Raw genomic sequence first — 16,052 nt, forward strand, 5'->3', positions numbered from 1 at the left:
AACGAGCAAGATTCAAGCCACAGCGGTGTGCAGTACAATGTTTGGCCTGAGGTAGGGGGGGCGCTGGAGCCGAACGGAAATGCTTGGAAAAACTCAGAAATACTCCGTTCCCGAGATTTTAAGAGTTCAGCCGAGCTGCCCCCGGGCCTTTCCAGCGTCCCCCCACCTCTGGCCACGTGCGGTATTGCATTCCATAGAAGTCAATGCAGAATTATTTTCATCTCCATTGACTTCTATGGGGAAACTCGCTTTGATATGCGAGTGCTTTGGATTACAAGCATTCTCTTGGAACGGATTATACTCGTAATCCGAGGTTCCACTGTATCACTTTAACAAGCCCATATATTTATTTATTTTTTTGCTTCATACGGTAAGAATTATAAAAATCTTTGCAGTTGTCTGGAAACATAACTATGTTATAGGGACACGCACACTGAATATATATATTATATATATATATATATATATATATATATATATATATATATATATATATATTAGAGGAAAATAGTCAACTATCCTGAAGTTTGATTGAGATTGTAGGTTCTCGATTTTGTCTAATATTCACTGTGATCGTCACCCTATCACCAGAAAAGGTCAAAAAGCCGAAACTACAATCCTCTGATTAGGCAATGTTCTTACCTCGGGGACAGGCCTCCATGGGAACAGTTGGTGGGGGAGGTTAAAGGACTTGACCTGCTGCTCGAGTGTCGGGAAGGAGTTCTGCCCATGGTATTGCTTGGCGATCCCTGCAAATCCAAATCAAAACAACTTAGAGGAAAAAAAACAACAAAAGAAAAAACAAAAAAAACAAACAAGACATCCATACTTCTCACCCTGCATGAGGTTAAAGGGGTCGTTCACCCTAAAAACTACTTTTTTTTTATTACACTGCCCCCCCACATTACAATACGATTAAGGCTATTATTTTTTTTTTGATGCTGTACATACCTTTGTACAGCATATTCACCCGTGGCATCCGGCTTGCGAGTCCCGCGGGAGTGGGCGTTCCTAACACGTCTGTGATTGACGTTTTGACCAAAAACGAGCTCCCCCCCGTCGCGTAAGCCGCGTCATGATTGGCGAAAGGAGCCGAACGGCGATGCGCATGCACAGTATAGCGCCGAATCGCCGTTCGGCTCCTTTCGCCAACCGTGATGCGGCTTACGCGACGGGGGGAGCTTGTTTTTGGTCAAAACGTCAATCACAGACGTGTTAGGAACGCCCACTCCCGCGGGACTCGCAAGCCGGATGCCACGGGTGAATATGCTGTACAAAGGTATGTACAGCATCAAAAAAATAATAATAGCCTTAATCGTATTGTAATGTGGGGGGGCAGTGTAATAAAAAAAAAAGTCGTTTTTAGGGTGAACCACCCCTTTAAGTCACAATACACAGCAAAGAACGACCTTGAAAATAACTGGGTAACTATTTTAGGGTTGTCCCGATGCCAAGCATTTGCCCAAGTACTTGTACTCGGGGCAAGCGCTCCGATGCTTAATCCGATACCTGGACAGTCAGGGGTGATCGGTGCGGTGCTGGGGAGAAGTTACAATCACGATCTCCCTGAATAGATTTCAATGAAGCAGCCGACAGCCGCTTCTCCTCCTCTCCCTTCCGCGGCTTTCAGCTGCTTTATTAAAATCTATACAGGGAGATTGGCGATTGTAACCGCCCCCCCCCCCCCCCCCCCCAAACCGATCACCCCTGACTGTCCCCCATTTGCTCCTTCAGTCCCCCCTCCATGCTCGATCTGTCAGGATGGAGAGCGGAAAGGAGGAGCTGGTAAATATATAAATTTACCGGCTCCTTCCTCTTCCGAATGCACAGAGTCAGTAATCACCGACTGTTCATTCATAACGGTCACTGAGCATTGTAAACTGCGACCCAGATTCAGGTAGGGAGCGCGTATTTGTGAGCGGGCGTAACGTATCCTATTTACGCTACGCCTCCGCAACTTTGACAGGCAAGTGCAGTATTCACAAAGCAAAGTTGCGGCGTAACAGAAAAGGCAAATCATTTCAATTTCACAACCAAAAGAATAAATAGAAATGAGGTTCCCACCACACTGCTGTTGCTGGAGTTCTTCAGATGATTGTGGAGTAGTTTGGTTGCTCCATCCTGGAATGTTTTTGGCAAAGCACCCAGTAACATGGTGAACTCCGGCGTGTTCAGTTCAAACAGAGAGATGAGGACGATCTGTGCCGCCTGCAAAAAAAAAAAAAAAAAGATAAAATACAGTCAAAAACTGAAGAAACGATAAATGTTGAATATCGGGCATTGCAAGCCTCTAAAATGTTCCACATTCTGAATGATATCCAAAGGGAGGAGATACAAACTGGGCACAGCAGGGTTTATGCGTGTCCGTAGGGTCGATGTGTGCCCACAGGGGTCGATGTGTGCCCACAGGGGTCGATGTGTGCCCACAGGGGTCGATGTGTGCCCACAGGGGTCGATGTGTGCCCACAGGGGTCGATGTGTGCCCACAGTGCAGACAGTTCTATACACAAAGTCTAGGCCAGTGATGGGGAACCTTGGCACCCCAGATGTTTTGGAACTACATTTCCCATGATGCTCAACTACACTGCAGAGTGCATGAGCATCATGGGAAATGTAGTTCCAAAACATCTGGGATTCCAAGGTTCATCATCCCAGGCCCAGGGCTTTCTAGGGGATTTGGTGCCCGGTCTGGCGGAGGATGGGAGTAGAAGCAATAACAGGACAGTTTGCAACGTCTGTGAGTGAGAAGTGAGGCGGGCAAGGCACACTGTGAGTTGCGGGCACATGCAATGATCACCAATACACAATGCCACTTAGTCACCATTACAGCACCCAACACTCCTGTAAAAGGTTATTTCTAGGTTCCCCCCCCCCCACCACCCTGAAAAGCACAGCAAGAATTGTTAATTCAAAGATGGGTTAATGAGCCCCGGGCACAGAAAGAAAAGTCGGTCCATTTGTCCTCCGATAACGTCTGGTAGAAAATACTCGCTACGTTATATACTGCCGTATCTGGCGGCTGGGGTGAATTTTAAACATTAGAACAAATCGCATGCAGAATTCAGGAGCCAGTCACTCCAACCTAGAAGGTAAACATGCGCGTCCATGGAGAGGATACTAGAAACTTAGACCCCCCACAACAGTTCGCCTTCTTCCTCCTGCCCAATTTATTACATTTACTAGGGTTGCACCGATACCAAGCATTTGCACAGTCGAGTGGTCTGGGGGTTTGAAATCCCCACACTTCTCTCTCTTCAGCGGATAGACCAGATTGATTCTGATTGGCCAGCAGCAGCACCGTCTCAGTGAATCGATCTGTCCCGATGCACAGAGCAGATGGGAAAACATTGGGGATCAGGGCCGATCCTAGGCAGGGTGCACAGGGTGCATTGCACCCAGGCTCCTGCAGAGGTGGGGGCGCCGAAGTGCCAGAGTTCTCCCCTCCCTCCTTCTCTCCTTGTTTGTGTACTATGTCTGCAGTCTCTGACCGTCTCCTGTATCATGTCTGCAGTCTCTGACCGCCTCCTGTATCATGTCTGCAGTCTCTGACCGTCTCCTGTATCATGTCTGCAGTCTCTGACCGTCTCCTGTATCATGTCTGCAGTCTCTGACCGTCTCCTGTATCATGTCTGCAGTCTCTGACCGTCTCCTGTATCATGTCTGCAGTCTCTGACCGTCTCTGTGTATCATGTCTGCAGTCTCTGACCGTCTCTGTGTATCATGTCTGCAGTCTCTGACCGTCTCCTGTATCATGTCTGCAGTCTCTGACCGTCTCCTGTATCATGTCTGCAGTCTCTGACCGTCTCCTGTATCATGTCTGCAGTCTCTGACCGTCTCCTGCATCATGTCTGCAGTCTCTGACCGTCTCCTGCATCATGCCTGCAGTCTCTGACCGTCTCCTGTATCATGTCTGCAGTCTCTGACCGTCTCCTGTATCATGTCTGCAGTCTCTGACCGTCTCCTGTATCATGTCTGCAGTCTCTGACCGTCTCCTGCATCATGTCTGCAGTCTCTGACCGTCTCCTGTATCATGTCTGCAGTCTCTGACCGTCTCCTGTACCATGTCTGTAGTATGTCTGAGGGCTCTTTCTAACAGACTCTCTAACAGAAGCCCTCTCTGTGTCCATCAGAGAGCCCCCCTCCAGGTCCCAATAAAGTACTCTGCTTCTCTTCCTGTATTTTGTTTATTGTTAAGAGATCATGTAAGGATCCCAGGGTAACGAAGACTTCGTGGGGGAGCATTTCTGTGGTTGAGTCATTGCCATAGAAACATTTGTAAAGGAAAGGAGTTAGTAAAATGACGACGCCCATGTGGGGGCGCCAGAAATATTTCTGCACCCAGGCGCCTGTGACCCTAGAATCGGCCCTGTTGGGGATTCCAAATCCCTGGACTGCTGGAGCGGCTGCGGGAGCTCAGGATACCCGGAGGTATCCCTGGGCGTTTGGCTGGATAGAACAATGCGTCCAAATGAATGGACGCGTTACAATCTTAAAGCGGAGCTCCACCCAAAAACGGAGCTTCCGCTTTTTGGAACCCTCCCCCCCTCCGGTGTCACATTTGGCACCTTTCAGGGGGGAGGGGGGTGCAGATACCGGTCTGAGAAAGGTATTTGCACCCACTTCCGTTAATTGGTGCGTCAGACACGCCCCTAGCCGCACCCCCTCCCCCTGGGAAATGCACTATTCCCAGGAGAGAGCAAGGACCAGTCACGGCGCGGCACGCTACTCGCGCATGCGCATTAGGGAATGGACAGTGAAGCCGCAACACTTCACTTCCTGATTCCCTTCCCTTGCTATGCGCAACCGCCCTTTCAGGTGAGTATATATTTTTTGTCAATGTTTTTTTATGATTTTTTTAGGGGGGGTGGGGGGAAACGGGTGGAACTCCATGTGAAATTGTGCCCATCCATCCCTCCCTCCATCTCTTGTCTGCCAGTATAATCTGCCCAGTGTATAATATAGAAAGGGGGGGGAAGGGGCTGTACCTTATGGAAAAACCGGCACGCCATTCTATTTTTAGAAATCTCCAGATTAATTATTAGCTCAGATTCTTTATCAGGTCAGGACAGGAACAAACGAGATGAGGAGAAACGATTAGGCACTTGGCAACTTGTAGCCATGGAGACATCATCATCACAGCATTATAATAATCACATGGCCACGCCCCCCTAGGAAGGGACGCCATTTCTACGTGGTGATAAAAACCCAAAAAGAACGGCTAGTGACTAACAAAGGGCAGGACAAGACATGCAAGACGATAAAGGGTTAAATCATCATCACTTATAGATTATATTACATGTTGTACAGAGAGACCAACAGACTGGAGACACACGACAGTCACAACAACGGGCACACGCGTGTCGCAGTGCGAACCCCACACTAAATGCAGCCAATCCCCGAGGTGTAATCTGGGGTCCGAAAAAGGGCCGGCTTCCTGTTAGGACCCAGAAACCAAATCGCACCGAAAAAAAATACGATGCAGTTAAACGCACCTTCCTGTCTGGGGGGGGGGCGCCGATGAGCAACAAAAACTAACAAACTTACAATGTATTCAAATAAAGGACAGCGGCGAGGTCACCATCCGACGGGAATTTCATTTTCGGAATTTTGAAGGCCGGCCTGACCTCTTATATTTTATTGTAAGCAAGTTTAATCTTCTGCGGATCAAATATACACTATAGTGTCAAAAGTATTGGGACACCTGCCTTTACACACATGAACTTTAATGGCATCCCAGTCTTAAAAGATTTGTAAAGGAAACTTTTTTTTTTTTTTTTTTTAATAAGAAACATGGCATACTTGCCTCCACTGTGCAGCTTTTTTTGCACAGAGTGGCGCCGATCCTCCTCTTCTGGGGTCCCCCGGCGGCTGTCTCTGGTCCTCCCCGCAAGAACTTCATGTGAGCTCACTCGCATAGTGTGGAGTCCTTGCGGGGGCTTTACCGCGATACAGCACGCAGGCGGCCATAGCCGCTCGCTGTATCACTTGGCCCTTGGATGCGATTGACAGCAGCGCCAGCCAATGGCTGCGCTGCTTTTAATCCATCCTCCCTAACCAATCAACGGCCAGGCTGAGCGGCAAAGAGGGTGTTGGGGACCGACTTACGAGGGATAAGGTGAAAAACGTTTTCCTTTAACCACTTAAGGACCGCCTCCTGCACATTTACGTTGGCAGAATGACACGGCTGGGCACAAGCACATACCTGTACATCCTCTAAGTGCCCAGCAGTGGGTCGCGGGACGTCGTCGATCGTGTTTCCCTATAACAGGGAACAGACGATCAATGACACTGCCACAATGAAGAACAGGGTAGGTGTGTTTATACACAGCTCTCCCCGTTCTTCAGCTCCGGAGAACTGATCACGAGACACCGGCGGCGATCGGGTCCTGCGGCCGCAGTAGCGGAGCTTCGGACTGGGTCGCGTGCACGCAGCGGTGCGCGCGACCCCACGGCTGGGCTTAAAGGGCCACGTACAGGTACGTGGATGTCCCCAGCCGTGCCATTCTGCCGACGTATATCGGCGTGAAGGGGTCCTTAAGTGGTTAAGGACCGCCTCCTGCACATATACGTCGGCAGAATGGCACGGCTGGGCACATCCACGTACCTGTACGTCTCCTTTAAATGCCTGTCCGTGTGAGAGACTGCTGGTCCCACGGACTCAATCCCCGCGTTCGTCTCACGGAGGCATAGAGCGGGGAGATACTTGTGTAAACAAGCATCTCCCCGTTCTGACTAGTGACCATGACACCGATCTCATGACACCGATCAGTGTCATGTGACACAGAGCCCATCCCCCCTACAGTAAGAAACACTATGCAGGGAGCACTTAACCCCCCTACAGCGCCACCTAGTGGTTAACCCATTCACTGCCATTGTCATCTTCGCAGTAAAAAGCGCATTTTTATAGTACTGATCGCTGTGAAAATGACAATGGTCTCAAAAATGTCTCAAAAGTGTCCGAAGTGTCCGCCATAATGTCGCAGTACCGAAAAAAAAAAAAAAAAAAAAAAAAAACGCTGATCGCCGCCATTACTAGTAAAAAAAATATTTTTTTCATAAAAATGCCATAAAACTATCCCCTATTTTCTAAACGCTAGAACATTTGCGCAATAAACGCTTTGCGATTTTTTTTTAACCACAAATATGTAGAATACGTATCGGCCTAAACTGAGGGAAAAAAAAATATAATAAATATCCCCCAAAAATATATAAGATATCAAAAAGTAAAAAATATAGAATTTTTTTCAAAATTGTCGCTCTATTTTTGTTTATAGCGCAAAAAATAAAAACCGCAGAGGTGATCAAATACCACCAAAAGAAAGCTCTATTTGTGGGGAAAAAAAGGACGCCAATATTTTTTGGGAGCCATGTCGCGCGACCACGCAATTGTCAGTTAAAGCGACGCAGTGCCGAATCGCAAAAACTGGCCCCGGTCCTTTAGCTGCAAAATGGTCCGGGGCTGAAGTGGTTAATTTTTAACGCAGTCAAGAGTTTTACGCAGCAGAGGTCTAGAAATACAACCCAGCAGGGGTTTTCGAACCTTCTGTGCCCTATCCCAGTGATGGTGAACCTTAGCACTGCTCGGGCCTTTCCGAGGCTCTCCGGCGCCCCCCCACCACCTCTGGCCGCATTCGGTATTGCATGCTATTGAAGTCAATGCGGAACAAATTATTTTCGTTTCCATTGACTTCAATGGGGAAACTCGCTTTGATATGCAAGTACTTTGGATTACGAGCATTCTCCTGGAACGGACTAGGCTCGTAATCCGAGGTTCCACGGTATTAACACCTTCGTTTTTATTTTATTTGAATTTTCTCCCAGTGTGAGTTACAGAACATGGACGGGGTGGGGGGGGGGGTACTGATTAATACACGCATTGCACACGCATGACATCAGTGCAGTTCTGTGGTTAGTGCACTCACGTGTCTTCCATCTACCTGTTTACATCTATCTTCCAGGCTTCCGTCAGGCCCGGAGGATGCTGGGCTGGCTCTGGCCGGAAGGTCATCGGACACCCAGCCATGCAGGTTCTGGGTTTTCGTGAGGCATTTTGGGAGGAAGAACCAATCATTAGAAGCATCTAACATGGCGGCTCACACAAAGCAAAAAACAGGGACAACACGCTGAGCAACACAAAATTATCACTTCCACATCAACTGAACCCCCAGGACTTGCACCTTCTTTTGAAGGGCCTGTGGGATGGATGGTGCCCATGAATTTCCCAGGAGGCATTGGAATGATGTCTGAAGTCAGAAGATTGGCTTTGCATTGAGTTTCAGGTCACCCCCATTGTAGCCAGGCTTGGGATCTGCTGAGTCAGCGTCTTTCACAGAGTCCTGACGGTAATGGACCACATGGGATGCAGAGCGGTGCTTGTAGTAATTATAGCACAGTGGGAAAATTAGCAGCAAAAAGGGTCACCAGCACTCCAAAAACATGCATTTCCAAGATTTATTAAGATCGCATATTGTCATAGAGGACAAAATGTCAATATTTCAGGGCCGAGAAGCATCCCCTTCTAAACTCAGCGAGAGACCCGACCCAATGAGGCCCTGAAAACGTTGGCAATTTGACCTTTGTAATAGTATCATTGGCTCCTGCTGCTGTCAATCAAAGTCAGTCACGAAGGAGCAGGGGGCGTGGCCAAGTCCTGCTGTCTGTGTTGATGGAAGCAAGCCGTGGCTTTCAATGAGAGCATTCGTCAGTGGGAGTAAACAATACCCCACCATTGGTATTGAGGGGGGGAATAGAGCCCCGTCCTTGTCAGTGGGCGGAATAGCGGCCCGTCCTTGGCGTCAGTGGGGGGAATAGCGGCCCGTCCTTGGCGTCAGTGGGAGGAATAGCGGCCCGTCCTTGGCGTCAGTGGGAGGAATAGCGGCCCGTCCTTGGTGTCAGTGGGGAGAATAGTGCCCATCATTGGTGTCAGTGGGAGGAATAGCGCCCATCATTGGTGTCAGTGGGGGGAATAGCGCCCTGTCATTGGTGTCAGTGGGAGGAATAGTGCCCCATCATTGGTGTCAGTGGGAGGAATAGCGCCCCATCATTGGTGTCAGTGGGAGGAATAGCGCCCCGTCCTTGGTGTCAGTGGGGAGAATAGTGCCCTGTCATTGGTGTCAGTGGGAGGAATAGCGCCCATCATTGGTGTCAGTGGGAGGAATAGCGCCCTGTCATTGGTGTCAGTGGGAGGAATAGCGCCCTGTCATTGGTGTCAGTGGGAGGAATAGCGCCCCATCATTGGTGTCAGTGGGAGGAATAGCGCCCCGTCCTTGGTGTCAGTGGGGAGAATAGTGCCCTGTCATTGGTGTCAGTGGGAGGAATAGCGCCCATCATTGGTGTCAGTGGGAGGAATAGCGCCCTGTCATTGGTGTCAGTGGGAGGAATAGCGCCCTGTCATTGGTGTCAGTGGGAGGAATAGCGCCCATCATTGGTGTCAGTGGGGAGAATAGTGCCCATCATTGGTGTCAGTGGGAGGAATAGCGCCCATCATTGGTGTCAGTGGGAGGAATAGCGCCCATCATTGGTGTCAGTGGGGGGAATAGCGCCCTGTCATTGGTGTCAGTGGGAGGAATAGTGCCCCATCATTGGTGTCAGTGGGAGGAATAGCGCCCCATCATTGGTGTCAGTGGGAGGAATAGCGCCCCGTCCTTGGTGTCAGTGGGGAGAATAGCGCCCTGTCATTGGTGTCAGTGGGAGGAATAGCGCCCATCATTGGTGTCAGTGGGAGGAATAGCGCCCTGTCATTGGTGTCAGTGGGAGGAATAGCGCCCTGTCATTGGTGTCAGTGGGAGGAATAGCGCCCATCATTGGTGTCAGTGGGAGGAATAGCGCCCATCATTGGTGTCAGTGGGAGGAATAGCGCCCATCATTGGTGTCAGTGGGAGGAATAGCGCCCATCATTGGTGTCAGTGGGAGGAATAGCGCCCGTCATTGTTGTCAGTGGGAGGAATAAAGGGGGGGGGGGGGGGGGCATCAAGGGCGGGGTAAAAGCAAGCAAAGGACTGCAGTTTGTAAAACAACTGAACTAGAGGATGGGAGATGATGATGTGGGCTCAGGGGGGGGGGAGCCCATGGAGGACCATTCCTGTACATGAGCATTAAAGGGGTTGTAAAGGTTCGTTTTTTATTTTCTAAATGGGTTCCTTTAAGCTAGCGCATGGTTGGTTCACTTTCCTTTTCCTTCAATTTCCCTTTTAAGTGTTTTTTTTTCCTTTGTCTGAATTTCTCACTTCCTGTTCCTCCTCAGTAAGCTTGCCCCCATCATCCAAGCCGTTCTGGCTGAGGGTTAGTCAGCATGCTTGCCCCTTTCCTTGGGACTACATCTCTGCGGATCCGAGCCGTTCCGGCTAGGGGTTAGTCAGCGTGCTCGCCCCCTCCCTTGGGACTACATCCTTGCGGGGGGAGGGGGGGGGGTACACAGCGTTTCCCCGCAGGGATGTAGTACACTAATGCACTAGTTTAAAGGAACCCATTTAGAAATCAAACAACAAACCTTTACAACCCCTCTAATAGTACTTTCAGTCGTTTGGCTGGAACTCTTTGTTGCGCAATCTCACAAGACGGGATTTTCTGGAATTCTGTAAAACTTTTTCACAATATAAAGAAATCTTTAGTGGTTATTTAGTCCAACAGACTCCTAAAATCAGGAAGAAGTAGAAGAGCGGCAGGTTGAGGGGCGCACACACAACGACACACCCCGATACCACGGCACGCCCGTATTTATATACACACTCCTCTGCCGCACGCTTCGCATCCATCAACAAGGGAACCCGGTGAACTCAATCGCGCCATTAAACGGTTACTGTTGCGATAAGGGAGGATTACAAGCACAGATTAAAAGCGCATTGTCTTTATAGAGAGGCACAGAGAACATTATTAAAACTTCAGTTAACATAAAGCCTCTCATTATAAAAACACCCAAAACAAACATTGGTATTTTGGAAATAAGACGGAGGAACAGCCGGGATCATTCTGTTCTGATGGCGAGGACCCAAGTAAACACACCGGCGAGGCCAAAAGTGCCCATCACTGGCAAACCTCACAATCAACACAAGAAAATCTGTGCTGAAAAGCAACCTGAATGTGAGCCAATGTCAGTGACGAGCGCGGCACGGCGCGCGCGCCCCCCCCCCCGCAGACAAATAAAATACAGCAGAACCTCGGATTACGAGTATAATCCGTTACAGGAGAACGCTCGTAATCCAAAGAACTCGCAGATCAAAGTCAATGGAAACGAAAATAATTCGTCCTGCATTGACGGCTTGAAATACCGCATGCAGCCAGAGGCGGGGGAGGGCGCCGGAGAGCATCGTAATCAGCCAGAAAGGCCCGGGGACACCTCGGCTGACCTTGGAAAGGCTCGGGAACGTAGGATTTCCAAGGCCTTGCGAACAATTCCGAACGGCGCCAATTGGCTTCGCAAAATCGCATTGGCTTTACAAAATACAGTGCTCGTTACGGCTTAAAGGGATTGTAAAGGTACAATTATTTTTTTCCTACATAGCTTCCTTTCCCTTAGTGCAGTCCTCCTTCACTTACCTCATCCTTCCATTTTGCTTTTAAATGTCCTTATTTCTTCTGAGAAATCCTCACTTCCTGTTCTTCTGTCTGTAACTCCACACAGTAATGTGAGGCTTTCTCCCTGGTGTGGAGTGTCGTGCTCGCCCCCTCCCTTGGACTACTGGAGAGTCAGGACACCCAGTAACACACAGCTCCTTTCTCTGCAATGTAGAGAGCGTCCTGACTCTCCTGTAGTACAAGGGAGGGGACGAGCACGACACTCCACACCAGGGAGAAAGCCTTGCATTACTGTGTGGAGTTACAGACAGAAGAACAGGAAGTGAGGATTTCTCAGAAGAAATAAGGACATTTAAAAGCAAAATGGAAGGATGAGGTAAGTGAAGGAGGACTGCACTAAGGTAAAGGAAGATATTTAGGAAAAAAATTGTACCTTTACAACCCCTTTAACCCTCCCCCAATCTGAGCTCTGCTGTACAGAAATAGCGCTAATAAGAACTCTCTCCAGCACACCCGTTCTCGGTAGTAGGCGAGTCAGAGGGCCTCAACCTGGATCTCGCCCTCTGTGAAACTGGTGAAGGGCGCCTTAGACTCTACCGCTCGGCCCGTTTCCATTCCACTGTTGTGCCGGTGTTCTGTCAAGTTACACAACCCATCAGAAACTCCAACCGCTTAAATTCCGGTTTATTTAAAACCAGCTGCAATTGGAGTTTTTGACGAATCGGTGGTTGGACACAACGCTGGCAACCGAACAGAGTCCAGTACAGGATTTTATGAGCGGAGATTCTCACTCCGCTCCGATACTAGCCAACAAAATGGCGGCGGCAACTTTGTCCTCGTTAGCCGCTGTGCTGTCAAAACAGCTCAGTCTTCCTTGTACCGGACTCTATTCGGTTGTCGGTGTTGTGTCCAACCAGCAATCCGTCAAAATCTTAAGATTGCTAAGGATTTAAATAAACCGGAAGTGACGTGGTTGGAGTTTCTGATGGGTTGGAGATACTGACAGAACACTGGCACCTTGGTTTCTCTCCATCAATGCCTTCAAGTATCCAGCTCACCCCAAACTCCTAGTAGTGAAGACTATTGCCAAGTCCCAACTGCTGCTACCAACTCTGGGTTGCCCCTTGGGGTAGCAGATTCTATCAGAAAAAAAGATAAAGGGTTCATTCACACTTGCATCAGCTTCAACAAGGCTTCAGACAGGCTTTGTTAAAGCTCTCTGAACGCCAGTGAAAGCGCCTGTCATTAAATAAAATGGTTAAGCTTACAGTCCTGTTTACACCTGCTTTTGCTTCGCTTCAAAAATTATACTCGACGTAGGTTCAGTGGTGCTTCAAAGTGTCTTCAAAGCCTCCATAGAAGTCTATGGCAAAGCTTGCACGAAGCCTCACCAAAGCTCCACCAAAGCCTCATGGAAGCACCAAGCAATAGCAGGTGTAAACAGGACTGTAACAAACCATTTTATTAAGTGACGGGAGCTTTAACTAGCATTCAGAGAGCTTTAAGAAAGAGTATCCGAAACCATGTTTTGAAGCTAGTGTAAACTAGCCCAAAGGATAAAAAAAATGAAACCAACACAGTTTTCTTCTCCAGGGTCTCTGCGGCCAAAAAATCTATAACGTTTGCGGGTGTTAACTAATCTTTAGACTTAAAATCTGCATTTCAAAAAGAGAAGTATGGGGAAAGCTTGTCTGGCTGCGCTTCTCCTGTGGATCACTGAAGTGCGTTTTTTCAGCCGAGGCTTAGGCAAGATTGACAATGCAATTGGGACCCGCCCACACCAGCCAGGGAAAGAGCCTGAGCCGCCCGCTACCTCCACAGCCCAGCACTGAGAACCGAGCGATTGGCAGTGTTTAATCGCTCTGTTCTCAGCCTTAGAGATGGCAGGGGACAGATGCAGCAGCCACCTAGGTAAGTATGATTCTGACCCCCCCCCCCCCATACTTCTCTTTTAACATGAATGCAAAAAGGCTCTGACAGTGCAAGGGATGAAGACCTGTGTAAATGGGCTTCTGTTTGCACCAGAACCGCTTACTGAAGGTCAGGTGGAGGGCCAAGTGAAGGTCAGGTGGAGGGCCAACTGAAGGTCAGGCGGAGGGCCAACTGAAAGTCAGATGGAGGGCCAACTGAAAGTCAGATGGAGGGCCAACCGAAAGTCAGATGGAGGGCCAACCGAAAGTCAGATGGAGGGCCAACCGAAAGTCAGATGACAGTCCAATTTAAAGTCAGATGACGGTCCAACTGAAAAAGTCAGATGAAGGTCCAACTGAAAAAGTCAGATGAAGGTCCAACTGAAAAAGTCAGATGAAGGTCCAACTGAAAAAGTCAGATGAAGGTCCAACTGAAAAAGTCAGATGAAGGTCCAACTGAAAAAGTCAGATGAAGGTCAACGGCATCTGTCAATGAACTGTGAAAGATCTCAGAAGCGTCTTAAAGTGTGAAAGAAACCTGCATTCACTCACTGGCACAAGTCCTACATTTATTAATCAAAATCTATTTTGCAGATTCATTTTGCCAACTTTTTAAAGACTTTGTGGCCGCTATGTTGCACATAATTTACATTATGATCGGGCATCTGTTACACAAGGGCTAAACCGCTTGTAAGGTGCAATGATTTGTATGTACAGAAGGTCAGGCTATGCCCTCTCTGCTCTCTGATCCGTGTCACACCCTTCGCTTTCTCCAAGCTGGGAGGGAACTAAAGCACAGTACAGCTCTTCTTTCCCCGGAACATCCACGTGAATGTCAGCTTTATGTGTTCGGTCCTTTGTGTTTTGTTTCCTGACTTCAACACATCACGTTGTTGGTTTTCACTTTCTTTCCTGCAGCCAGTGAGCAGAAGAGAGAACATGCAGGCTCTGCGCTCCTCCTGGCACACCGGCCTTCAGCCCTTTTATCACTCGTGTAGTAATAACCAAAGTGATGAAAGAGTACTGAAAACTAAATATTGCTAAAAATAACTGCGCTCAGGTCACCCTCGCTAATAATTTATATATCCGCAGCTTGTGGTACATTAGCGTGGACAGTAATTAGATATACAAGGATGAATAAAAAATAAAACTGACATACTTAGGAGAGTATTTGACACCCATGGTTGTTCTATATGTTTTTCAGTAGTAATATATCAGTAAATTATAACGTTCAGAAAAGGACCACAGACCGTGACTATCTAGAGTTCCCTTACAATGGGGGTCAGTGAAGAATTCCTTACCCTGCAACGGCGGCCAGCGGGAGAGGGACCTCCTGCGACGGCGGCCAGCGGGAGAGGGAACCCCTGCGACGGAGGCCAGCGGGAGAGGGAAACCCTGCGACGGAGGCCAGCGGGAGAGGGAAACCCTGCGACGGAGGCCAGCGGGAGAGGGAAACCCTGCGACGGAGGCCAGCGGGAGAGGGAACAACTGCGACGAAGGCCAGCGGGAGAGGGAACCCCTGCGACGGCGGCCAGCGGGAGAGGGAACCCCTGCGACGGCGGCCAGCGGGAGAGGGAACCCCTGCGACGGCGGCCAGCGGGAGAGGGAACCCCTGCGACGGCGGCCAGCGGGAGAGGCACCTCCTGCGACGGCGGCCAGCGGGAGAGGGAACCCCTGCGACGGCGGCCAGCGGGAGAGGCACCTCCTGCGACGGAGGCCAGCGGGAGAGGGAACCCCTGCGACGGAGGCCAGCGGGAGAGGGAACCCCTGCGACGGAGGCCAGCGGGAGAGGGAACCCCTGCGACGGAGGCCAGCGGGAGAGGGAACCCCTGCGACGGAGGCCAGCGGGAGAGGGAACCCCTGCGACGGAGGCCAGCGGGAGAGGGAACCCCTGCGACGGAGGCCAGCGGGAGAGGGAACCCCTGCGACGGAGGCCAGCGGGAGAGGGAACCCCTGCGACGGAGGCCAGCGGGAGAGGGAACCCCTGCGACGGAGGCCAGCGGGAGAGGGAACAACTGCGACGGCGGCCAGCGGGAGAGGGCACCTCCTGCGACGGCGGCCAGCGGGAGAGGGCACCTCCTGCGACGGCGGCCAGCGGGAGAGGGCACCTCCTGCGACGGCGGCCAGCAGGAGAGGGCACCTCCTGCGACGGCGGCCAGCGGGAGAGGGCACCTCCTGCGACGGCGGCCAGCGGGAGAGGGCACCTCCTGCGACGGCGGCCAGCAGGAGAGGGCACCTCCTGCGACGGCGGCCAGCGGGAGAGGGAGAGGCACCTCCTGCAACGGCAGCCAACGGGAGAGGCACCTCCTGCGACGGCGGCCAGCGGGAGAGGGCACCTCCTGCGACGGCGGCCAGCGGGAGAGGGCACCTCCTGCGACGGCAGCCAGCGGGAGAGGGCACCTCCTGCGACGGCGGCCAGCGGGAGAGGGCACCTCCTGCGACGGCGGCCAGCGGGAGAGGGCACCTCCTGCGACGGCGGCCAGCGGGAGAGGGCACCTCCTGCGACGGCGGCCAGCGGGAGAGGGAGAGGCACCTCCTGCAACGGCAGCCAACGGGAGAGGGAGAGGCACCTCCTGCAACGGCGGCCAGCGGGAGAGGCACCTCCTGCAACGGCGGCCAGCGGGAGAG

The 16,052-nt window shown here is 50.7% G+C and overlaps 1 protein-coding gene across 20 annotated transcripts in view; it reads right to left on the minus strand.

Moving 5' to 3' along the window:
- Positions 1-16,052, minus strand: part of CLASP1 (cytoplasmic linker associated protein 1) — a 267,383-nt gene that overhangs the window by 28,878 nt on the left and 222,453 nt on the right. For all 20 annotated transcript variants that reach the window (XM_040358262.1, XM_040358265.1, XM_040358264.1 and 17 more), the window contains 2 exons: positions 2,065-2,208; positions 643-749 (listed from right to left, as the gene is read on the minus strand). In XM_040358262.1, the coding sequence (XP_040214196.1) occupies positions 643-749; positions 2,065-2,208 (251 nt within the window). The remainder of the gene's footprint in view (positions 1-642; positions 750-2,064; positions 2,209-16,052) is intronic.

This window comes from Rana temporaria, chromosome 6 (assembly GCF_905171775.1).
Source record: "Rana temporaria chromosome 6, aRanTem1.1, whole genome shotgun sequence".
NCBI classification, from domain to species: Eukaryota; Metazoa; Chordata; class Amphibia; order Anura; family Ranidae; genus Rana; species Rana temporaria.